The sequence below is a fragment of the Camponotus floridanus genome, unplaced genomic scaffold (assembly GCF_003227725.1).
Source record: "Camponotus floridanus strain SB8 unplaced genomic scaffold, Cflo_v7.5 scaffold27, whole genome shotgun sequence".
Classification (NCBI taxonomy): domain Eukaryota; kingdom Metazoa; phylum Arthropoda; class Insecta; order Hymenoptera; family Formicidae; genus Camponotus; species Camponotus floridanus.
In genome coordinates this window covers 795,699-818,248 of record NW_020229403.1, presented here as the reverse complement: position 1 = coordinate 818,248, position 22,550 = coordinate 795,699, and the positions used below count along the sequence as shown (strand labels likewise).

Below are 22,550 nucleotides of genomic sequence, written 5' to 3'. Positions count from 1 at the left end.
AACAGTCGCCCACGTCTCATTACGCGATTACATAAACATGACAGACATACACATGTACAGTGCGGTTGGGACGAACAAGTTATCCGGCACGGCCAACGCGTTGACGTGCAGAGGCCAATGATGTTAAACGCGAAGGCCTACTTAATGTCACTTTAGTCAGCTGGGTGTGACTGCTTTCGCAGTACTTCTGGCCTCTACATCTCACCCCACCGCGAATATTGACAATTGCGTGCTCGAACGAGATGAATTAACGGAGGATATTATTTACAGTTATTTTCGAAACAAATTTTTCGAGATAAATTTTTTCGACAAAACAGGAATTTTGTTAAAAAATGAAATTCAGTTGCGAAAATACAAATTCTCGGCATTTTTAGGATATTGTTTCTAATGAAAGATAATATTACGATTGCGTCACATAAAAGTAAAGATCCCTGATGTAAAGATGCCGTCAGGACACGTAGAGGATAATATTACAACGCATTTGGATTCAGCGTAGTTGCACTTGCGCGTCGTGGGAAGATACATACAATAGTGAGAAAAGATGTAAACCGAAACACAATTTACCATAGAAAGACGCGATGCGTCACGTCGTTTCTTCTACAATTCGACTCGGCCGTCATTAGCGAGAACACGTGCTCAGCAATTTGATAATATCGCGTAAAAACAATGGAGGTGCAAGATGACTTCACTCGTCGTCAACAGAAGTTCTCCTTAAGTGAATCGTTGTAATCGTGAGATTTAATCACTTTAAAAACGTTGTAGAAAGTTCGAGTTATAATAGATTACAACAGAATTACTGATTTTTTAAAGATATATTTATTATTTTTAGAGAGTTCTGGTTAGAACAAAATTTCTTTTCTTATATTTTTTAAAATTATGTGACAATTCTTTCTTTATATTTTTTAAATTGCAATGCATAATGCCATCGTTTACACGATAAAAATAACAAATTATTACTCGTAAAATCCTTATGTGAATCAGGTTACGTATTCCGACAGATTTACTCACCTAATTAATTACTAAATTAAATTGAGTTCTCTTTCGACTTGTTTGCCCAGTTTGTTTCACAGATAGTAAAATTACTAAAATGACAGATTATGCCAGGTTAAACTCGATTATTTTTGGAATTAAAACGGATATACACAACGCAAAAAGACACGTGCTTAGAAAGTGTGACGACTATTTGCACGATCGCTTTAATAAAGATCACTTTAAGAGATTGCTCGCTGACCCATGAATCATCCTTCTGATTAATGTCCGTTAGAAATTGGCTCATCTTATGGCTATCATTTCCTACATCATGCAATTAATGTTTAATGATTGAGTAATTAGATATAGTCAGTAAAAAAGATACAATATCGATTACAGTTATTTTAGATGAGATAAAAAATAAAATTTTACAGTTTTATAAGGGACACATTACGGTTGCAAATATATTTATTTAAAAGAAAAAAAACTTATATGTGTATTGCATGTATTGACGTAATTTTTCACGTAGAGAAAAATATAATCTTATTATTTAAAAATGTGGCAGAAATTTCACAAATGCGATAGGAAAAGAGCATTTCTAATTGAAGATATAATACCAAGACATACTATACAAGCGAATCGTGTCTAATATCATTTTATCTTAACGTGTCGCGGCATCAGATGAACGGATGAAACGGTGGCGAGACTATAGCATTAGCGACACGTATGACGTGTTCGCAAGAAAACGTTCGGGCTTACATAAGCGTGAAAATCACGCATTATACTTACCGTGGACCAGACGGACTGCTCAAGCTGTTGGAGGCACATCGTTCGTCCGTCTGGTTCACCTCTGCTAGGACGGTCGGTGCTCTTCAAGGCCGAGGTGAAGGCCTCTCTTCAACTCGTTCCAGCCAGCCAATCGGTCTAGTTCGCCAGGATGGACAAATCATGATTTTGTCGTAACATCTGTAAAACTATTTTTAATATTTTCAAGATTAGTGTCGCGATGAACGTAGATCAAAATTAAATGAGATTTCTGAGATCTTGAGAAAAATTAGAAAATCTTTTTCAAAAGAAGAAAAATTAGAGAATCTTTTAGCAAGATTCGAAACAAATTTTCTAGAAATAAAATATACAAAAATAAAGATTTGAGATCTGTTTGTTGAAAAAAAGTAGCCATCATTAGAATGCAATATTTTCTAAAAATTAAAATTGAAAATATCAATAGTAGCTGAATTTATATTACGCTAAATTACAATATAATATGAAAAAAAAAATATATCTCACTATCTTGTTAATCTAAGATTTCAATAATAGGCACGATTACATAGCGTTTGAATTGGATGATTTAATGATAAATACTGAGCGCATACTTAATTTTTTCGGGGAGATAGGACTTATTTTTCGTACGTGATGTGAATTTTATTATACGTGATTTTTTTTCGGCCTTCATCATTGCCGAAATTCCTTCGTCAATTTCTAGCTATCGCAGACAGTTACTTGATCTCCCAAGAGCTCGAGTGTTACCTGACGAGTCCATTACAATGTCATATCGTTGTCACGTGAAAATGTCGCCGGAAGCGATAAACAGGTATTAATAATGGATGCCGCGCGAGAAGATCAAAACAACAATTAAACTGAAACGATGCTGCTTTTATTCCGTTCAATAATTTCAATAAATTATTGTGTGTGTTCTCTAAAATTAGAGAAATAATATACGCGAAAATCATAGTTTTATAACAATGTTTAGCATTTACAAATTATCGTATTATAATTATTTATTGCGCGCGGAAAAAAATTTGCTATTCAACGAGATTGATTTCGCAACCGTATGAAGCTGCCTGAACATTTCTTCGGAAGATATACACATACGAGGTATAGCTAGAGAAGCGCGAGCATCTCGACAGCAATTCTACTTCGATACGATCTACGACATTAATCTTGCACCGTTATTACTTCGCGCACGTCAGTCTTCATTGTCTCCGAAACTTTATGTTCAACCTTCGCACTTCCGCGATTGGTTGCTTCGTATATTTTATCAAACCATTCGGCGCAACTAAACCCGCTTATGAGCTTTCAGCTACAGAGTTCACTCGAATCTAAGAAGATTAAGAATCGTACTTGCGATACAAGGCGCACATTTAATTTGCAGGATTCACGCACTTTATGGTTATTTTTATTACGTGATAATGGAGGAAGAATGGTATGCGTGGAAGTGGTATACGTGATAATGGAGGAAGAATGGTGACATTGAAATATTTCTTCGTGGTGAATCGCGGTTTCTAATGAGTGATACTTCGCATTTAAATCGCACCTAAGTCACATTTATCAGAATTACAGAATAAAACCGCTAAGTTGCACGTACCACTTGAATCACGTTTTATTTCATGAAACGTGAAACGGAATAATCGCGTAAATGTTATTCGACGATCTCAAGTAACCGTAAAATATAAATTTAACGCGTTCAAAGACCTTTTAATGGGTTTAATATAACACTTGATGAACTTTGCGGAATTCTGTTCTATTGCGTTAACGAATTTTGCCGATACATTATGCTTAAATATGTCTGATTAATAGTCTGATACCTTTGCAAATTAATCATCATAAATATACGTTTGTATAAAACTTGAGTAGCATGAAATTTAGCCTGGTATATGTGCCGTCGTTTTATATGAAGATTTTTGCCTGAAAAATATACTACTAAAGTAATCGTCGGTTTTGATAGACACATGTACATCATATTTATCGATTTTCCACGCTTAACAGGTGTCTGCCATTTTTAATATTTTATGTATGATTTAATAATACTTACTCGATGAAGGTAGTTTCTCTTTTCTAAATAGATTGTAAATAAATGCGAAATGGAGATACCTCTCTTAGCGACATTAACGTACAAATTGTGTTGTATAATTATTAATTTATCATACTTGCCACCTACTCATATCTGATCGAAAGAATCCATGACACTCGAAAGAATTCATGACACGATTGAAGTATTTTTTTCAACAAATTTATTGGATGGTTTGCACCTAATTATCAATTTTCCATGCCTGATGTACATCTATTTCTGTTGTTGCATTTTGCGCAAGAGTGCCAGAATCGAGGTCATGGAGTATCTCTATTAATTTTATCGAGCAGTATAATTATCGATTTTCCTCGCTCGATCTAGCGACTATTAAGAAGATATACGCTCAATCTTCCGTCGGTCTCACAGGTGTCGGTTCATTCGGAGAGATCGATGGGAGCTTGCGATAACCTGGCGACATAGAAATGATTCATTTACCAACCCGGAGAATCTTGACGCCGACGATGATGACTGGTTAGTCGCAGCTTTTACGAGCAGAAGCTCGAAATAATTCGCCACTACCGTGACACGACAAACTATAATTTCCTTGGGCAAACGAATCCATCGAGGAATGCATTTGCCTGCCATTTGCATTCGAACGTTCTCTCGCACTCTGCAATTTTCATTGCTATTTATGGCTCGCGTGCGTCTCCCACTTTTAACTCACAATCGAGTTCACCGTTGATTTGTAATTGTAACACTCAGTAATGTGTGTGTGAGTCTTGGGAGATCATTGTTTTATATGAAATTTATTAAATATATTAAGTAGACAAAATATTACAAACTTATAAAATTACTATCAATTGGTTCATATATTTTTTAATCAATTTGCAGTCGATCTTGTCTTAATAATTGGAAGATATAAGTTTTTTAGTTTCTTAATTTATTTATAAATCTAAATTTCATTTGAAATTGAACTTTTGGCATTTCCTGGCAGAGGCAAAATGTACATGCGAAATTTAATCTGTTAGTATCGTCTGTTCTGATATTTAAAATGATTGACGAATTAATATCGAATCGCATGGAATTCGCAGTTCGACGGCTAAATGAAACTTCTTGCCTTGCGTGACCTTTTCAAAACGCATATTCGCAAGTATATCGTATAAGATTATCGTCTCTCGATTAATATTAAAAGATTACGAGATGCAGCTTCAGAGGCCAATATATTGTACGAGGTAAAAGCATGTCTGTTTTTAACGCAAATTATCGAAGACGTCAATATACTCTATCGACTGTAAAAATTCTGTTTCAATAAATTTGCCTAGAATTTTTAATATTTTGCAGGTACTTAATAACTTATATAATATTATAAACTTCAGCTCTCTGATGTCTCTCATATTATTTCTAATTCTTTCGTCAATTTTAACGTTTAAAATACACATCTATTATTTTTTTATATTGAATAAGTTTTGCATTTTTATATATTTTTCTTTAAATAATATATTCTACCTTCATGGCTTCAATTTAAATACTGATATTGAGAGAATTTTATCTATTGCGTGCTAACACGTACAAAGACTCTTAACATTATCGATTGTTACAAAAGTCACCATTACACTCGACTACAGTTATCCCAATATCGTGGCAAAGTGCGCACAATTTATTCACTCTTCTTTTCACGAGCCATGCTGGTTCGGCGGCTCATGTATTTCCGTTTTCGTAACTCGCCTTGAACTTGCACTTCTTGAAACCTTGAAATATACGGTTCAATGTCGCCCTTGAAGAATATTAATCTATTTTTAACTCAATGTTTTATGAAAGCTTGCAAATATTATAAGTAGTGATTTGAAAAAAGCTTCACATCCTTTTTATGATTATGCAACGTTTCTTGAAATAAAAAATCTTTGGATTGAAATATATTTATGTTAAATTTAAAAATATATATTTTATATTACACATATTTTTACATGAAAATGGACAAAATATGAGAGTATTAAATTTTATTTATTTATTTATTTATATCTATATTAATTCATATTGAGTAAATATGATGAAACATAAGAAGAGTGGAGTACGAAAATTTTGACAGCAGAGATTACATAAAATCGTGCATTAACAGAGAATAATGCTCATTGTAAATAATATTGTAAATAAAAAATATTGCATTTTTTCTATGCAATCTGGATATTTATAGGTCTAAAATACTAGACAATAATGCCGCTATTATTGTCCAAAAAAAGTATTAAACACACTGTATGCTCGAGCGGAATGCAGTTGTGGCGGTCTGCTGGGCGCTCTGGAAAGCCCAGACGCGAAAATAGCCAAGTCCAACGTACGTGTGTGCGACACGTTGTGCTTTTCCGCAGGGTTCGTTCCCGACATACGTCTCGAGCCGATAGTAGCCCGGAGCCATGTGTGTCATTCTCGCCTTTATGCTATTTCAAGCCGCATGTGCAAGGAATGCAATTTTTCTTTTGACTGCTAATATTACTTACTAATAAAATTGATGAAATAACAAAGGACTAGAGGAGTTTTCATTTTTTTTATAAAAGCGCAAGCTCTCTAATGTATGTAGCTTGATAAATTTTTATATGTTCAATAATGTCTTCTGAAAATTATAGTTATCACTTAAAATAAATTTTATTAAATAAATAAATTTTAATAAAATAATTAAAAATTATTTAATAAAATTTAATAAAATTTTATTAAATAATTATAAAATAAAATTTAATAAAATTTTATTAAATAATTATAAGAGGTGAAGTTATCATAAAGTTATATAATATAAAGATAATATTATGTAAAAATATATATTGACTTATCTTTTTATTTCGCACTTATCAAGAACTTGAAAACATTAAAGATTAAAACATTAAAGATTATGATGTTTTATAATCATGCATTTTAATTTTAATTGTATTTGAACTCAATTTCTTATATTTGAATGCACACACATATTCACACAGGATATCTCGAAACTAATAAAATCGACTTGTAACACGCGAACACCAATTTGTTTAAATTCTCGATTCGCTCGTTAACGTTATTGCCAACATTGTATCATTAAGATGGCAGAAATAAATCTATCGTATTTTCTGTCATCATGCGAGTAATTATATATATGTAGTTACCGCGATATATCAAGCTGTAAAATTCTTTTTCGGATTTATTTTCCTTCCTGATTGCAACAAGCAACTTTATGAGCTACCTTACGCAGCAAATATCGTGTTTACCCTGTCGTCCACGTGGACCCGAGATGAGTTGTCATATCTCGTGATAAATCATAAGTAATGGCCGTGATCGAGATACGATTTTATCGCGAAAGTGCGCGCAGCGATCGGAAAAACTTAGTGCAGCGAAACCAGTAGCGGATCCGCGAGCGTGATGACGATTTACAAGCGATAATGATCTTGCCAAACGACTTCTCCTTTAAAAGGCAGCTGCTGTTCCCGATATATCGATCTATCGGTATCTCGAGCAAGCTCGTCGCTGTTATTGTCCGTGATATTTTTCGATCGACGGAATATTAATGACGAGTAATTTTATGTTTATATCTATTTTTTGAAGAAGAACGAGAGGAAGGTACAAAAAAAAATCTTTAAAAAGATAATCATGTAATAATATATAATATTCATTCATCTACTTAGAATGCTAAGCAATTTTTCGGCTATTAACTAATTTTATATGTTTTAATAAATAAAAATTATAAAATATTCTTATAAAAAATATAACCAAAATTGGGAGAAACTCAAAATACATATTTATAATTTATAAATGTATTCGATGCGCATCGAATGGACCTTGTCCATTGAAATGAGAAACATTGTATTTGCTTTTCATATTCTGACACACTCTGTCTTGTAAGAGTTGTTGAATCTTATATCTGATATATCTCTTTCAAGTTGTACGCAAGGTAACGGCATAATCAACTGTTCTGTCGACGAAATGCGTATCGAAACGCGGTCGCGTTGGTCTTCTGAAAACCGGTACAGAGTCCTAAGAAGAAACTACGAATGCAATTTCAAGCATACTCTCGTCGGGCAAGGGTTAACAGTGGTTAACGGGCGGATCTTTTCATTATGGAAATAGCGATGCGTTCTCATGTTTCTTCGTCACTTGAATGTAGTCGGTAGATGCTACCGGTTCCATTATACCTGACAGGGGTTCCCAAACTTGCTAAATTAATCGAATACCTGAAAATCTCATTGCGTTAATAATGAATTCTTGTAATAAAATAGAATTGACAAGTTTTATATCCGCATATTTATATCAAAGATTCTTTATTAAATTATCTTTTATTTTTAAAATTTTATTCTTCTGACTTTTTCAGATATGAAAAATATATTAATAAATTATTTTTTAATAATATTTTAACGTAACATTATTTTTCGAAAAATCAATCTGTAAAAGTCTATTTTTTATTTATTTTTTGTTTTAATCTCGATCATGAAAGTTATCTGATTTGCGTTATCTGGAAACCTCTGGTTTACAACGAACATATATCGGTGGCGTCCCTAATTCGCACATTGGTAATTTGCGACCACAGCGTGCTTCCGCATTTGATATCCGGCTAATCCGTACGCGATCTCGTCTGGATAAGCGGATATACTATAGGGGGAGTTTGGATTATCTTGGTGTTCTTCTCGACCGCGAGATTCGCGCGTGGAAACTATGCGTGCCCCGGATATATTTAGCTTTCATGGAATGCGACGTGTCCATCTTTTGTAAGATGGACGCGCTTCCAAAAGCGAGGAATGCACAAGTCTGTCTGAATATTTGAATTTCGCAGAAACTCTTACGTAACTATAGCTCTCAATTGAACAATTTTTCGTACGAAAAAATATTCGGCATTATTTTCAAAATATTCATGAATCAATTAAACACGAGAGAGTATACTTTTGGCGAATTCGATTACCGAAAGAAATCATTTCATCGCCGAGAAGATGAGAATGGTTGGAGGAAACTTATTTCAAAAAATTTATCCACCATCGCCTCGCGTTGTATGTTTCGGATCCACGTCCGGGGACACGCGTTCAAGGATTTCGGTACGGGGATAATTACACCGGGGGTCCTGAAGATGCAATAAATTTGCCAGTGCCCCACGTCCGCGTATAACCTGTGGAATTCGCTGGGAGACGTCTTGTCCTCCGCTTTCTTTATTTTTGCCATTCGAGCCTCCTCTTCTCTCTAATCATTTTTTTTTCTTCTCTCTTCTCGTCCTCCTCCTCTCGAGATCTGCAAACCCGTAATTTGCCCGTTTAATCCCGCCGCGATTCCAACAAGCCCAACCAGCTTCTTGGTGCTCCGTTAGTGCCTGTCTGCTTTCGTGTCAAACATCGGATTCACCCTTCGGGAATGCTAGCTGATTTCTTAGAACCCCAATCTGCGGTTTAACCTCAGCAGAATAAAAGGATAACTACTTTGAAACAAACTCGTGGACGACAGCGCGTGTTCAAACATAGGATAGATTCAGGAAATTCAAGTTTTCTAATTTGCTCATAAATTAATTATCGTATTTAAATATGTTGAAATATTATAATTCACGAGTTATGTCATAACATTATTATTGGTGATAGAATATGATATATGTTGACATTCGAATTATATATTCCTTCTGCGAATATAAATCATAAGAAAATAGGTAATTACATCTTTTACATTCGCACGTTGCAGTCATTTGATCACTAATTTATCAATATAAGTACAGATATGTATATTGATCGATATTTTTATTTTTTTTGTCACGAAGAAAACAGAATCTCAATGCCGGCATCATATCGTTTTGAGGATGAAACAGGTTTCGCAATACAGGTTTTATAATTTAACGAAATTAGTAGGCTGTATGTACATAATTTGCGAACCGCGAAGACATGTTATTAAGTCGTTATAGTTCGCAGCTTTCGGCAGCGAGCGAGAATGCGGATTTTACTTTATGTGAATTTATGTGGTATTGTTCGTTTCCTCGCCATAATTCACGCGGTCTCGCTCGAGCGATTCCGCGAATTGAAAAAGTCTTCGTTGATTAGATTTTGTCAGAGGTTGTCGGCGAGATTAGGCCGAGAGAGAAAGAGAGAGAGAGAGAGGGAGCAGAGAGAAATTAAGGTTGAGCTGTAACGCTTCGCTTGCGTTATCGCCCGCGGTTGTGGGATGGGAATCAGAGAGAAATGCACATAAATCGATGACGGTTTCGCTTGTTCGCCGTCATGCGGCAAGACATCCGTCTGCGAGGCGCTAGGTCGAATCCATAAATCGATTAATCGAAGCTTTGGCCACTCTCGGTAACCCCGCAAGGATAGTCTCGAGATTACAATACGCTCGCGAGAACATCGGATCGCGTTTAATCTGCTCCTTGAATCTTTAGCTGAGATCTTAACGAGCCAGAGTTTTGCGAGAGTTTTACCTTTAAATCTCCAAGTTTCACTCTGACGAGATTGAAACTTAGGATAGAAAGTGTGCGTTCCTCCGTTGAATTTTATATTCCCTAACTGATTATATAATTAAAATTATTCAAGCATAAATTGTGTTTCAACTATAAATCTATTATAAAAGTGCGATTAAGTTTTTTATTTCAAGTTTGAAAGAAGTGCTTCTTATCGAGAAAACAATTTTTTTACATGATCATGACGTTCATATTGCATTTAATTATTTAGTATTTAATTATTGAAGGATACTGATGCTCACAATTTATATGCGTCTTTTGTAAATATAGCGCAGTTCTTTTCGAGTTAATTATATTTTATTTTATGTTCGACTTTATGCAATACAGTTTTTTTTATTATTAATCGCTTGACATAAGCCGGGGTCGATTTAAATTTGATTCTCTGCTATATACATATCACGTTCAGCTCCGCGCTTCTTACCGGGAAAACAATTTTTTCATACAATCATGACGTTTATATTGCATTTAATTATTTAATATTAAATTATTGAAGGATACTGATGCTCATAATTTATATACGTCTTTTGTAAATATAGCGCAGTTCTTTTCGAGTTAATTATATTTTATTTTATGTTCGACTTTATGCAATACAGTTTTTTTTTATTATTAATCGTTTGACATAAGCCGAGGTCGATTTAAATTTGATTCTCTGCTATATACATATCACGTTCAGCTCCGCGCTTCTTACCGGGAAAACAATTTTTTCATACAATCATGATGTTTATATTGCATTTAATTATTTAATATTAAATTATTGAAGGATACTGATGCTCATAATTTATATACGTCTTTTGTAAATATAGCGCAGTTCTTTTCGAGTTAATTATATTTTATTTTATGTTCGATTTTATGCAATACATTTTTTTTATTATTAATCGCTTGACATAAGGGGTCGATTTAAATTTGATTCTCTGCTACATATACATATCACGTTGAGCTCCACGAAACAAGGTACGGTCCGCGGTCGGTAACCACGATGGTCGGAGAAATCGATGTCCTTCCCACGAGCTCGTGCCAACGTCATCGCGACGACGCGGCGTCGTCGACGTTGCGTCGTTCGATGTAGCGTCTCAAGGTCCTCGCGGGGCCACCCGCGTTGCTCTCAGCAACACCATCTTCTGGTTCGCCCCGCCAACTGCAACAGTACGGCGCGTGAAAATCGGGGGGAAAACCACCCGGCGCGTCACATCTATCGACCGCGAACCGTCGGCGCCGCGCAGCGTCGCGACGCCAGCCAGCCAGGCAACCGGGGGTTCACTGCGCTCCACCTTTCGAGCAAGAACGGAGTTGGTGTGTCCGGGGGAAAAAATCTCGATCAGTCGTCGTCCAGAGGTTTTTCTTTTTCGGCTGACGCGTCCTTCATCTTCATCGATATCCTCGCGTAATCCTTCGGCGATATGTGGTGTTGTAAGCGACTAGATGCTTCCGATTGGCCAGTCACGACCATCGTCCGAGGTAACGTTTCCTGTCTGCACGTTGTGCCGCTGCCGCCTCTCTTACGCTCTGGGATGCCAGCCGAGGTTGTTCTCGAGAGTTTCTTCTTATTTCTCCCTCTCTCTTTCCTTCCGTCACGAACGCTTCTTCAGCTTTCTTCAGCCGTTCCGCTCCTTCGCTGCTTCCTTGCCGCACCGTGAGAGACTCGACGGAAAGAAAGAGAGAGAGTTCGCATACTTGTGCAAACGGACGGAAGAAGATGAAGGTCGGACAGTGTCCACGCGAAACGAGCCACCAGGCCGTAGACCCTGCTCGAATTTTGGCGAGATGTCGGATTGTGATTGTGATGAGCGCCAACATTCCTGTCGAAGTCATTTTCTTTCTTGGGTGACCCAGTTTTACCAGCCTATCTTAAATTTGCGTCAACGATCGTTAGGTCGTTGATCTGATAAATGTCTGATAAACGAATAACGTGTCAGATGAAGGGGGTGGGGGAGGGAGGGAAGAAATAATTTCTAAGTCCCTTTGAAAGATGCGATATGTCTTGAAAGTGTAAAACTTTGAAGTATTTTTGTGCTACAATAGATCAATATTTTGTTTGAACTAATTAAGCTAACAGTTTCCATCAGTGACGTAGATTCTCACGTTTGCACGACATTTGAAGGATTAAAAAGGATATTTTTAGCTTTTTCGCTGAACACTATTTTCTGCATCGCATTGCTACTTTTCCTACGAGTCAAGGTCTGATACTGCGAAATGGATTTGTCCCAGAAATTGTTGAATAGCTGACGAAGATCTTCACATACTGACTGTGATATTATTCCATTGTTTTAGACAGGATCTAACTATATGCTTGAGTTCAGCTACACGCTTTTGGCTTTTTATGTATTTTATCGCACCCCCTATTTCACAATCAAATAAAAAATTGTAATTATTACGAGATTCATCAGCTACAGCTTATTTACAATTTTATTTGTACCGACTTTAAGTATTCACAAATTCCTTGATGAATATAGTGACGAGAATGGAGTATTGATTATCTCTTATCACCTCAAGGCTTTTCGATCGCCATAACAGGCATGCTAAATTTAGCGTCAACAATCTCACCGCATCGTTTATGAAAATAAATCGCCCATAATGTGGATATTGCTCGCTCGTGATATAATACGACTTTGTTCAATCTGTTCGGAAGCCGTATATCCGTAATCGTTCTCTTAATCGTATTTGAATTCACATTCGGATAATTTATTCGATTTTAATTCCACTTGTGATATAACGTACAGCGATTATTTCTGCTGCAATTACTATTCCTGTAACATGGATAACGTGTGGATTAGTCGAGATTCAGTAGTTTTTCGGAAAATAGAAATCCAACGAGCTGTAATTGCCGATTGCTTTAATCGAAGCAGAGATCAAGATTGATTACAGCGATTAAAAATCAAACGAATGAGTTTGTTAGGTATATTTCATATGTTTATGCTTTTATTAGCCTTGATAATTTAACGGATTAGAAAATAAGGATAATTTTCTTTAATCTTAAATCTAAAAGGACAAATGAATTTTTATAGCCTGCAGTTAATCTTTATGATATCTTGATCAAATCATTTTTTATACTTACGATTTCTTTGATTTTAAAGTCCACAAATTTATCTATGTAATCATTTAAAATTTTTTAATTTTCCCCCGTGTAACTCCTTTAAAAGAAATGAAATATATTTTTTTATACAATTTTTAAATATATAATTTTTATAAATAGTAACTAGAATTGTGTCAAAAATGAATTTGTAATCGATATCTTATTTTTTTCTCTGAAACTCGTCTTTTTTTTGTCGTGAACATTTGTTTTAGAATTAACATAATGATCGAGTCAACAAGTAAAATTACATCAACGGATGTCGTTAAATCAATATTGACTACAATCATCGGATTTGGATCCGCGGAACATCTGGGGCACATTCTTCCTCACTGCGGAGAAACACAGTTTCATGCACATGGAACTCCCTTCTTATTTCGCAATACTTATATTAAGCCTTCGTGTAAAAGCTGAATCATTCGAATGTGCAGCACACGTTTGTTCTGCGCATGTGCAGTTTATACGCAACATCATATATCGAAAAATACATTATTTGTATTATCGAATTTCTTTTTATAATTATTTTAAAATTGCAATTTGAATCTAGAGGATTACTATTTATTGCAATATTAGAAAAATTATATAACATTATGTCATTCAATTTCCATTTATCCATCGCGCTGTGCGCGATCGATAGCGAGATTAGCGCGAATAAATCCTCTCATTGATTCGCGCAAAAGGGAGACAAGCGGCAAAAATAACGACTTCCGTTCTGCGTCAGTAAAAGTATTTGGCACGGGCGTGACGTCACGTCCGCCGTCTAAAGGCGTCGAGTTTGCGAGTTATTTTTGTCCGTGTCGACAAGGCTCTTATTTGCTCAAAAAACTACTTTGTTATAGCGTAATATATCTGATTTGTAGCACGGCATAATTTGTAAAGAAGATAAAATTTATGCATATTTTTATTTTTTTATTCATAACACATAATATTTTCCTTCTATATATTTTCTTAGTAAATCAATATGACAATGTAGGAAAGTAATTTTTTTAGATTTTTATTTTTTTCATATCATATATCTTTAGATACTTTTACAAATTCCATTCTTCTCCGAGAGAAATTATTTGAATAATTAATTATATTTTCACATTCAATAATTAAAGTTGAAACAGGTTGCGTTAAAGTTCGCGTTTCCAGATCGTGATATGGAAGTTTCATTAGGATTTCATTGAAGAATCGTGACTCGCTACCACTGCAACAAAACGCCGTCACCATGCTTACGTGATCTATGGTGAAATCGCTATCGCGTACTAGATATCATTGCCTACGTGTACCAGCAATAGCTCTTTGATTCTCTCTTTCAAGAGAGAGATTCTTACTCAGATACGCATTCGTATCTATTATTGCGTATCTATTTTCGAGATTTATCACGCAATTGAAATAAAAAGCCAATTGAGATCTCCATAAATGAATTCGAAAATAAATTCGACGTAAAAATGAAGAGCAACGGTATCTCGATATCATTATAACATCCTATAATATTTTTATTATTTATTTCAGTGCGTACATATTTTATCAGATATCATTCTAGTATATAATATTCTTATTTGTGTCAGTTGCGTAGAGTCAGCTGTTTGAGTATATTTATCAGTCGAGATATTATAATTTATAGGAGATGTGAACATAAGAAGCAAAGAGAATTTGTAATTAGTTATAATTAAACTGATATCGCATTATTAACAAGTGCGACTTTTCTCATCCCTTCGAAACTTTGAAAAGTCAAGTATCATCATCTCATTTGATTGCATAGCGGTGAAAACTTAACCACCTTCGCGACGGAGATGAAAACCTGCTATTCCGGATAATTCTATTCGTTTATTATATGTTCCCGGATTAAACGCAAGCATTAAGCATCGCTCGAGTATCTAGATTTCTCTCGCTCTTATATCCGTCCACAGCGAAATTAATGCGACGCTTCGAGCGATCTGGAACGAATTCTGCCGTTATGTTACCTCGTCGGTGGTTTCGTTCAGCAAAACGAAATCGGAAAAGTCGTTTTGTACATTTCTCGTCCCACATAGACTTTAAGCAGATTCACTACAGTTGCATTCGCAAAACAGTCTACGACTGTTCCGCAGAAAGCTGTCCAATTGCCGTTGATCCTCCTTTCGAAACCGCTAATTAATCTCAATCTGAAACTGTCATGCGTCCGTTTAATTACTCGGCAGAATCAAGGAACTTTCTGAAATTCTCAATTTATTTTTACCGCAATTTGACAAATTATTCGATATGGATTTAAATCGGTTTGACGAAAGTTATCAAATTTTTTTCGCGAATGACATCTTAAAATTGTTTATAATATCAATATGTTTTAGACAAGTACAAATCCATTGTCAATGTTTCTTCTACAGCGAATGATATTCGCCGTAGAAAAACCGATTTAAAATTCATTAAAACGAAAAGGAAAATATGGCAGAAGTAGGACACGTGTAATCCTGATTTGAAAGCCTCGAGCGACATAATAATAGTACGCGAATAATAATCGTATAAGACATAGACAGATTGTGGCATTTCTCGAGGACCATCGCGAGCTGCATCGAAGAATCATCGATTATCGAGCAGCTTCGGGCATGGCGCATGTTTGATCGAGAGATTGATAGTACTCAGAAGTCATCGTTTATTATCGGTTAATGCGATCAAATTCGAAACGATGATTGCTAATCGGCGCATCGCGAATCGACTTAACCGACAGAAAACACAGCCTATCTCGCGGTAGCGAGTTTCGTAATCTCGCACGGCGAATTCTCGGAGTGAAGTAATTATAGTGCTTAACAAGCAATTCATCAAGTCGCCACTTGCCGACATTGGGTACCAATGAGCGCTCTTTCTCTGAACTACATATCGGATTGTCTCGAAATGAAATATTTACAAGGAGAAAAACAATAATACATGCTTGGATGCTCGACAAGTAATATATTAAAGAATGTAAAGAGCACTTTAAAAAATTAAATTCTTAATCTTTTACGCGAATGAAATTATTTTATTCTGCTACTAGCAGTCCAGAAATATTTTCATTCTTCATAATAATCATAAGATGAATTATTTCTTGCAAAATTTTTAACATTTGAAAAGTCAGACAAAATCATTGACACGATTATGAAAGATTGAAAAAGAGGAAATAGAAACGAAAAACGTCCATGTCATTGAAAATGTAACAGTCAGTAATAATAATATTACGAAATCACCGTAAAAACATTGAAAATTTGCAAGAATCATAAAATCATAGACACTATTGCAGCGATTTAAAAAATTTTTGTTCATGAGTCTCTCGTGGATCTTACTTGAATGTCCTAATTAACAGCTGTCTTTATCTCAGATTCACGATTGGACTTAAAAAGGAATGTTGCGAGACAAGATTAGCCATCGTCTTTATTATACATGTAATTGCAGCGTTAATTGCGTACAAATCTTGACAGGTTTATGATTAGAAAAGTAATAATCGATCGCTTTTTCCTCTTGCTAATGCAATCGGATCTTTTTTTCATCTATTTTCCCTATTTTTCTTTATAATTGACTCAACTTACTCATGATTAGAAATATACTGCATTAATGCATTATTAATATAAAACTTTTGGATTAATGCATTATTAATATAACGCTTTTGGCTCGTTCTCTATGTGTTTTATCACGCGCATAATTGGATAAAGTGCATTATTGATAAAGTTATCGACAGGAAATTGTATTCATAATTAATATTCTTAGTCACATCTTTTTGATCGAAATTCTAAATATTGATATGAAATTCGGAGGATATACAGATGATTTGTTACAGATCAACTTGGCAGCTGTAATAATATTTGATCGTGAATTAAAAATGCGTTAGATTCTACGAAAAAATTTCTGAAACGATCAAGGATCAACTACATGTATCTACGCGCAAACTACGCCGATATATCGCAAATCGATTTACTATTCGCGCAGAGAATCGATCGGTAATTATATTATGCAAATGTCACGAAACTGAGAATGTCAATTAAGCGCATTCACTCAAGCCGCTCGTTCCGCATAATCAGCTTCATAATAGAGCAACGGTATTGCAGTTAATTAGCTGACAACGAGAGATTGGCATAACGACGGTGTCACGCTCCTGAAAATAGTTCAAGAGAGTCGTTCTAGAGAGTATTGCGGAATGGCTTCGAGGAAAACTGAAATTCAGTTTCCCAATATTCTTTCAACATAATAAATGAGGTTTTAGAAGCATAATTAAATTTTAGCCATAGAAGTTAATACATATATAATGTTGGTTAATAGTCATGAATAATCCAATAACACATTACTAACAAAAAACTGAAATAATATATTTTTAACGATTATTAAAATATTACAGGAATTCGATAGATGTATTTCTAGACTTTGATTTCGTGATTCGACGCGTTTGTTTGTCAACTTTTCTTAGAGGAAAGGTCACTTCGTGTCCGATTAGGATCACGTTCTCCTCGTGCAAGGCGGCTTTATAACCGTTAATTACCGCATTGCATTCACATTTCTCTCTCTTTCGCTCTATCACCGTTCGCCATTTATTTGCATCTCGCATTACCATTCCTTTCCCATAATTAGGCCTCTAAATTGGGCCGAAGTATCATTAAATCATTTGCTTAGGGTTACTAGTGTCAAAGTTGAGTAACCATGGGGATTCGTAACGAACAAATTTATGTTGATAATACTAATAATTCTAAATAATTAACATTTTCATAAATCGGTTTATCTCCATATTATCTTTTTATAATAGTTTCATAGTCACATAATTTTCCGAAAAGTTATTTAACTTTTTCCAATCGCATCTGGTCGGAATTAAATTCATAATTCTCTAATCAACATATATTTCGTGTCTATAAATTTGGTATCAATGCAATAAGAATGCAGTGACTTCATAACAATTTATAAAAAATTTGAGAATTAAAAAAGAATTACTTAATATATAATTTAAGATACCACATTACAGATAAATAGTCGGTCAATTTAAAATTAAATTAAAAGTTAATTTAAATTTAAATTAAAATTAATTTAAAAGTTAATAAATAAAATAAATTTCTACATAAAATTGTCTTTTTCGATTACTTATTTTTTTCTAATCAAGGAACGTTAATTATTTATAAAATTATTGGTGTTATTAATACAAGGTCGATGATTTCAAACGTGCCAATTCCGTCTTTGTATAAATTATATTTGTAGAGTGAACGAAAGAGCGAGATGAAAAATCCAAGGTGCTCGAACTCGCGAATCTGTAGAATGTTGGACGCCAATCGCGTCTCTGCCAGGTCGAAGGTTCTAATTTTATACAGGTTACTTATAGGACGGATTAAACATTCGCTACGAAATTATAATCAAGAGATACGTTATAATAATTGTTAACATTCTCGTTTTTCATCTGCATTTGTTCTCGATCCAATTTATTTAATTAAATCCGTAGCTTACAATTAGATCTACAATTATCGCAATTACTGATGATTGCTGCACGTGCTGTGGCATTCAGTATTTATTTATTACATAATATTTTTTAAGATTTTTTCGCATGGTCATGGATTAAGATAATAAAAACTAAAAGAATGCGAATTGCGCACCACATGCAGCGGCAAGTCTAATTTTATAAACGAGATGGGTCGATTCTCGGCGATACCAGTCGACGAGGAGGTAGCGCTCTAAATATGTCTTTTGGAGAACCGCGTGCGCCGCATTTTTCGAGCGCGTCTCGTTCACCTCGAGTCATTACCACTGAAGGCAACATGCTCATGGTTCTCTACTACGGTTTCTCGACCACGACGTCTGGCGAGAGGAACTCGAAAACCGATGCCTGTATGTTCTCGACGTCGACCATCGAGGTTGCAGGTTCCTGCAGTCGGCGAATGCAGCGCATTCTGCTCCGGAAAGTGTTCGGAGTCCGTAGGCGAGATGGATGTTTGATAATATCATGGCTCGTTAAAAAAATCTAACAATAAAATATAAAAGTCAATAATTCAATAAATATAATTTATAATCTTTTTTATAATCAATTTCTGTCGATTTTATCAAATGATATTTTAGTTGGAATGAAAATTTTGTTCTACAATAATTTTAAAATAAATGGCAAAATTTTATTCTATTAGATTGCCCTTTGGTAAAGTTTACATATTAATAGTATAAATATTAAGGATTTATTTTGTCAGAAATTTCTAAAGTAACAAAAATTACAAGTATCTTATGCAGAATAAAATCTTCTATAGTACAAATATAATTTTTTTTTTAAACTCGAATGAAAGATTTAAAAAAATTTGCAGTATTTGTAATATCAGAGTTTCTCTAAAATATGCTAAAACATACAAGTACACAACATATAAAGTACTATCTAAACTTGTATGTATGTGTATCTACACAAACAAAAATTTAAAAATAATTTAAACTCTGCTAAATTCTTAAATACAAAGATAAATATGAGATGGATGCAACTATTTAGCCAGTATTAATATTATCAATTTAGATGATTAGTAAAAAATTTTTTCTCTTGCAAATAGCAATAAATGATTTATTGCTATTATGTATCGCATATTCAAAGATCGATTAAATCAAAACTGGATAAATTTATTATCATAAGCGACATGTTTTTTTATTGATTGAAAAAACAGTGAGTGGCATATTCTGCGTTTAATTTTTTACGCTTTTCCAGTCAGCTCGCTATCGACGCGTGTCGGCAACTATTTAATTAAATTTCCCTAACGGAATGTAATTGAATGTTGACCACTGTTTATTACTATGTTATCGGAAATGTGCGTTCCTTATATGTAATGTCCCCTCCCTTTCTCTTTTTTTCGTTACATTCCAAGTTCTGTTACAACTCTGCAAACAACTTTCGAACGAGTGATGGAAAATCGACTTGAAGAAAATCTGAAATAAAGTCGAAAACCAAACTTGAGAGAAGAAAAAATAAAAAAATTTTTATGTAGGAGTAAATGACTTTTTATTTAATGATCTGTACAATACAAAAGGCGCAGGCAGACTGATTTCAGTGCGTGGGCATCCAATACATATATTAAGATGATAAACATTCTAGTTTTATATAATATAAATTAGCATAATTAAAATTCATCGCATATATTACAGGGCGAATCACTATAAGTCTCTATAAGATAACGAGATATTAGTCACAGTTTTTTGCTCTTTTGACTATGGGGAAGTTTTTTATTCATTTTACTAAAAAAATATTTATGTTTTATTGTTCTTAGTCATCTGTTTCACAAATATGTAATTTTTTGTTACAGGTGAGTCACATATTGCTTGGTAAAACTGTACTGACAGCAGCATTTCGAATTGAGAACTTGTAATTTCATCTTCTACCTGCGAAGCTGTTTATGTATCGCGGAAAATGGCTAATCGAAATTCAGGTAATACTTGTTGCATTTTTTGATAGCGTGAGAATCGGGTAGATTTTTATCTTGTAACATACATAAGATATTGAAATTAAAAAATATCTTTTCAGACAATTCTCTTAGATGTTATTTCATTTTAATATTACAAGTATCGCTAGTTTTTTCGATTTATTATATGGAAAAAATATTCTAAAAATAAAAAATATTTAACTTATTTAAAATTAATTTTATCGTTTAAACGACGATTAGCATTTGGATGATGTAATTTGAATCATTTTTCATTTAGCGAACGGTCGCATTTGGCAAAAGCTCTGATTGTGAGAAGACATGAGTAACGATTGAATTCTGAAAATAGATTTGGCCCGATTCTCCCGCAAAATTGCAAAAATCTCTCCGCAATTCTTATTCTTTTCGTCTGATCTATAGAAAATAATGCAAGAAATTGAGAAGAAAGTATAATACATTTAAAAATTACAAACAGAAGTATATAGAGAACAGTTTTCGAAAGCAAATATTTCTTTTCATTATTTTTATTTTTTATTTTTGATCACCGGATTTGGTGCAAAAATACTTTAAGCAGTTTTGCATAAAATTTCAATTAATTTGTAGAAAATTTCTTGGCTCTGTTAATAACTTTTACCCGTGTTTATAAAAATACACAGCCAATTATCGCGCTTATTATTATCGGTCGCGGTTTTATTGCGAAAATGAATTATTAATTAACTCGATGACAGTGATATATTTGCACTTTCATCCTGAAAGAAAGTTTCAGAATAGTATATTAAGGCCCACTGTGCTATACTCTAATCTTTAAATGTATCCTGTTGCCAGTTGGCAACGATTGCATCGATGTTCCAATTTGAGATTTAAGATCATACCGGTTGATAGTAACACTCCATTTTTTTTTTAGAGTGAAACGAGAAAGTTTTATTCTACAAATAAAGTGATTTTTTTAAACTGAAATATGAAATATCTCACATGAAATATTCATTTTTCGAATATAAATTGGATATTGAAAAGCATAATTAAACTTTACACGTATGCATAAGTATAATATTAATGGAATGTAGCTATTTTAGTGAGAATAATAAAATTGAATAAGAAAATATACAAATATTTACGCGTTATATGAGAGATATATAATAGATTGCGACGTGATGGGATCTATCGGAAATTAATTAAGTCAGCAAAATTAAGCGGATATTGTCGTATAATATGATCGGTGGATATGACGCAACGGATATCGATGATACAAGCGTTTAATTATTATCAGAGACGAAGCGAGAAATGTACCAATCAAACTGTTAATTGTCTTTATTCTCGCTGAATTAAGAGCAATTAAGGTCAGTTCGCGAAGTGATAATACGGCATGTATTCTTCCAGAAAAATATCTTTTTAAAAATATCTTTTTTAATTGTGTGTCGTGACCACATTTCTTCCACGATATTATCTCTTTATTTTTTGAAAAATTATTGCAGGGCTTTATCTTGTAATATTTTTTTTAAATTTTATTAGCATGTTTCAATTATCTCAAAAATGTACTGTTACATTGAATATTTTTATCTGCGAAATAAATATTGCTCCGTAGATTAATGATGTATTAAATGAGGCTAAGTAGTAAAAATAAACAGTTAAGTCTCATTATATTTTCGAAGTTTCACGAAATGACACTACTTTCAACGTTTTTATGAAATTCTATAATAATAACTGCGATACGCTTTATTATTGCGCAGAAACAACTCGCATTTTTATTGCAAAATTGCGGTTAATCACGTGAGAAAGCAAAAAAGAGGTCAATTTGTCCAGTAGAAGGAACTCGTCGTTGGTACCGTTAAAATAGCATAGACTTTCCTTATACGTATCATCCACTACTGTCATGCTTGCTAGCTATTTGTACTTGTCGCATGTAATTGGAAGCTTTTTTAACGCATGCTTCATACATTCTATTACAGC

General features: G+C 34.1%; 1 protein-coding gene across 16 annotated transcripts in view; it reads left to right on the top strand.

Annotated features, from left to right (window-relative positions):
* Window positions 1-22,550, top strand: part of LOC105248276 (MAP7 domain-containing protein 1) — a 149,777-nt gene that overhangs the window by 19,260 nt on the left and 107,967 nt on the right. For 4 of the 16 annotated variants that reach the window (XM_011253008.3, XM_011253007.3, XM_025409567.1 and 1 more), the window contains exon 1: window positions 20,579-20,612. The exons of the other annotated variants lie outside the window; for them this stretch is intronic. In XM_011253008.3, coding sequence (XP_011251310.1) covers window positions 20,594-20,612 — 19 coding nt within the window. In that variant the 5' untranslated portion in view covers window positions 20,579-20,593. Of the gene's footprint in view, window positions 1-20,578; window positions 20,613-22,550 lie in introns of those variants that run through there. 16 annotated transcript variants of the gene reach the window in all.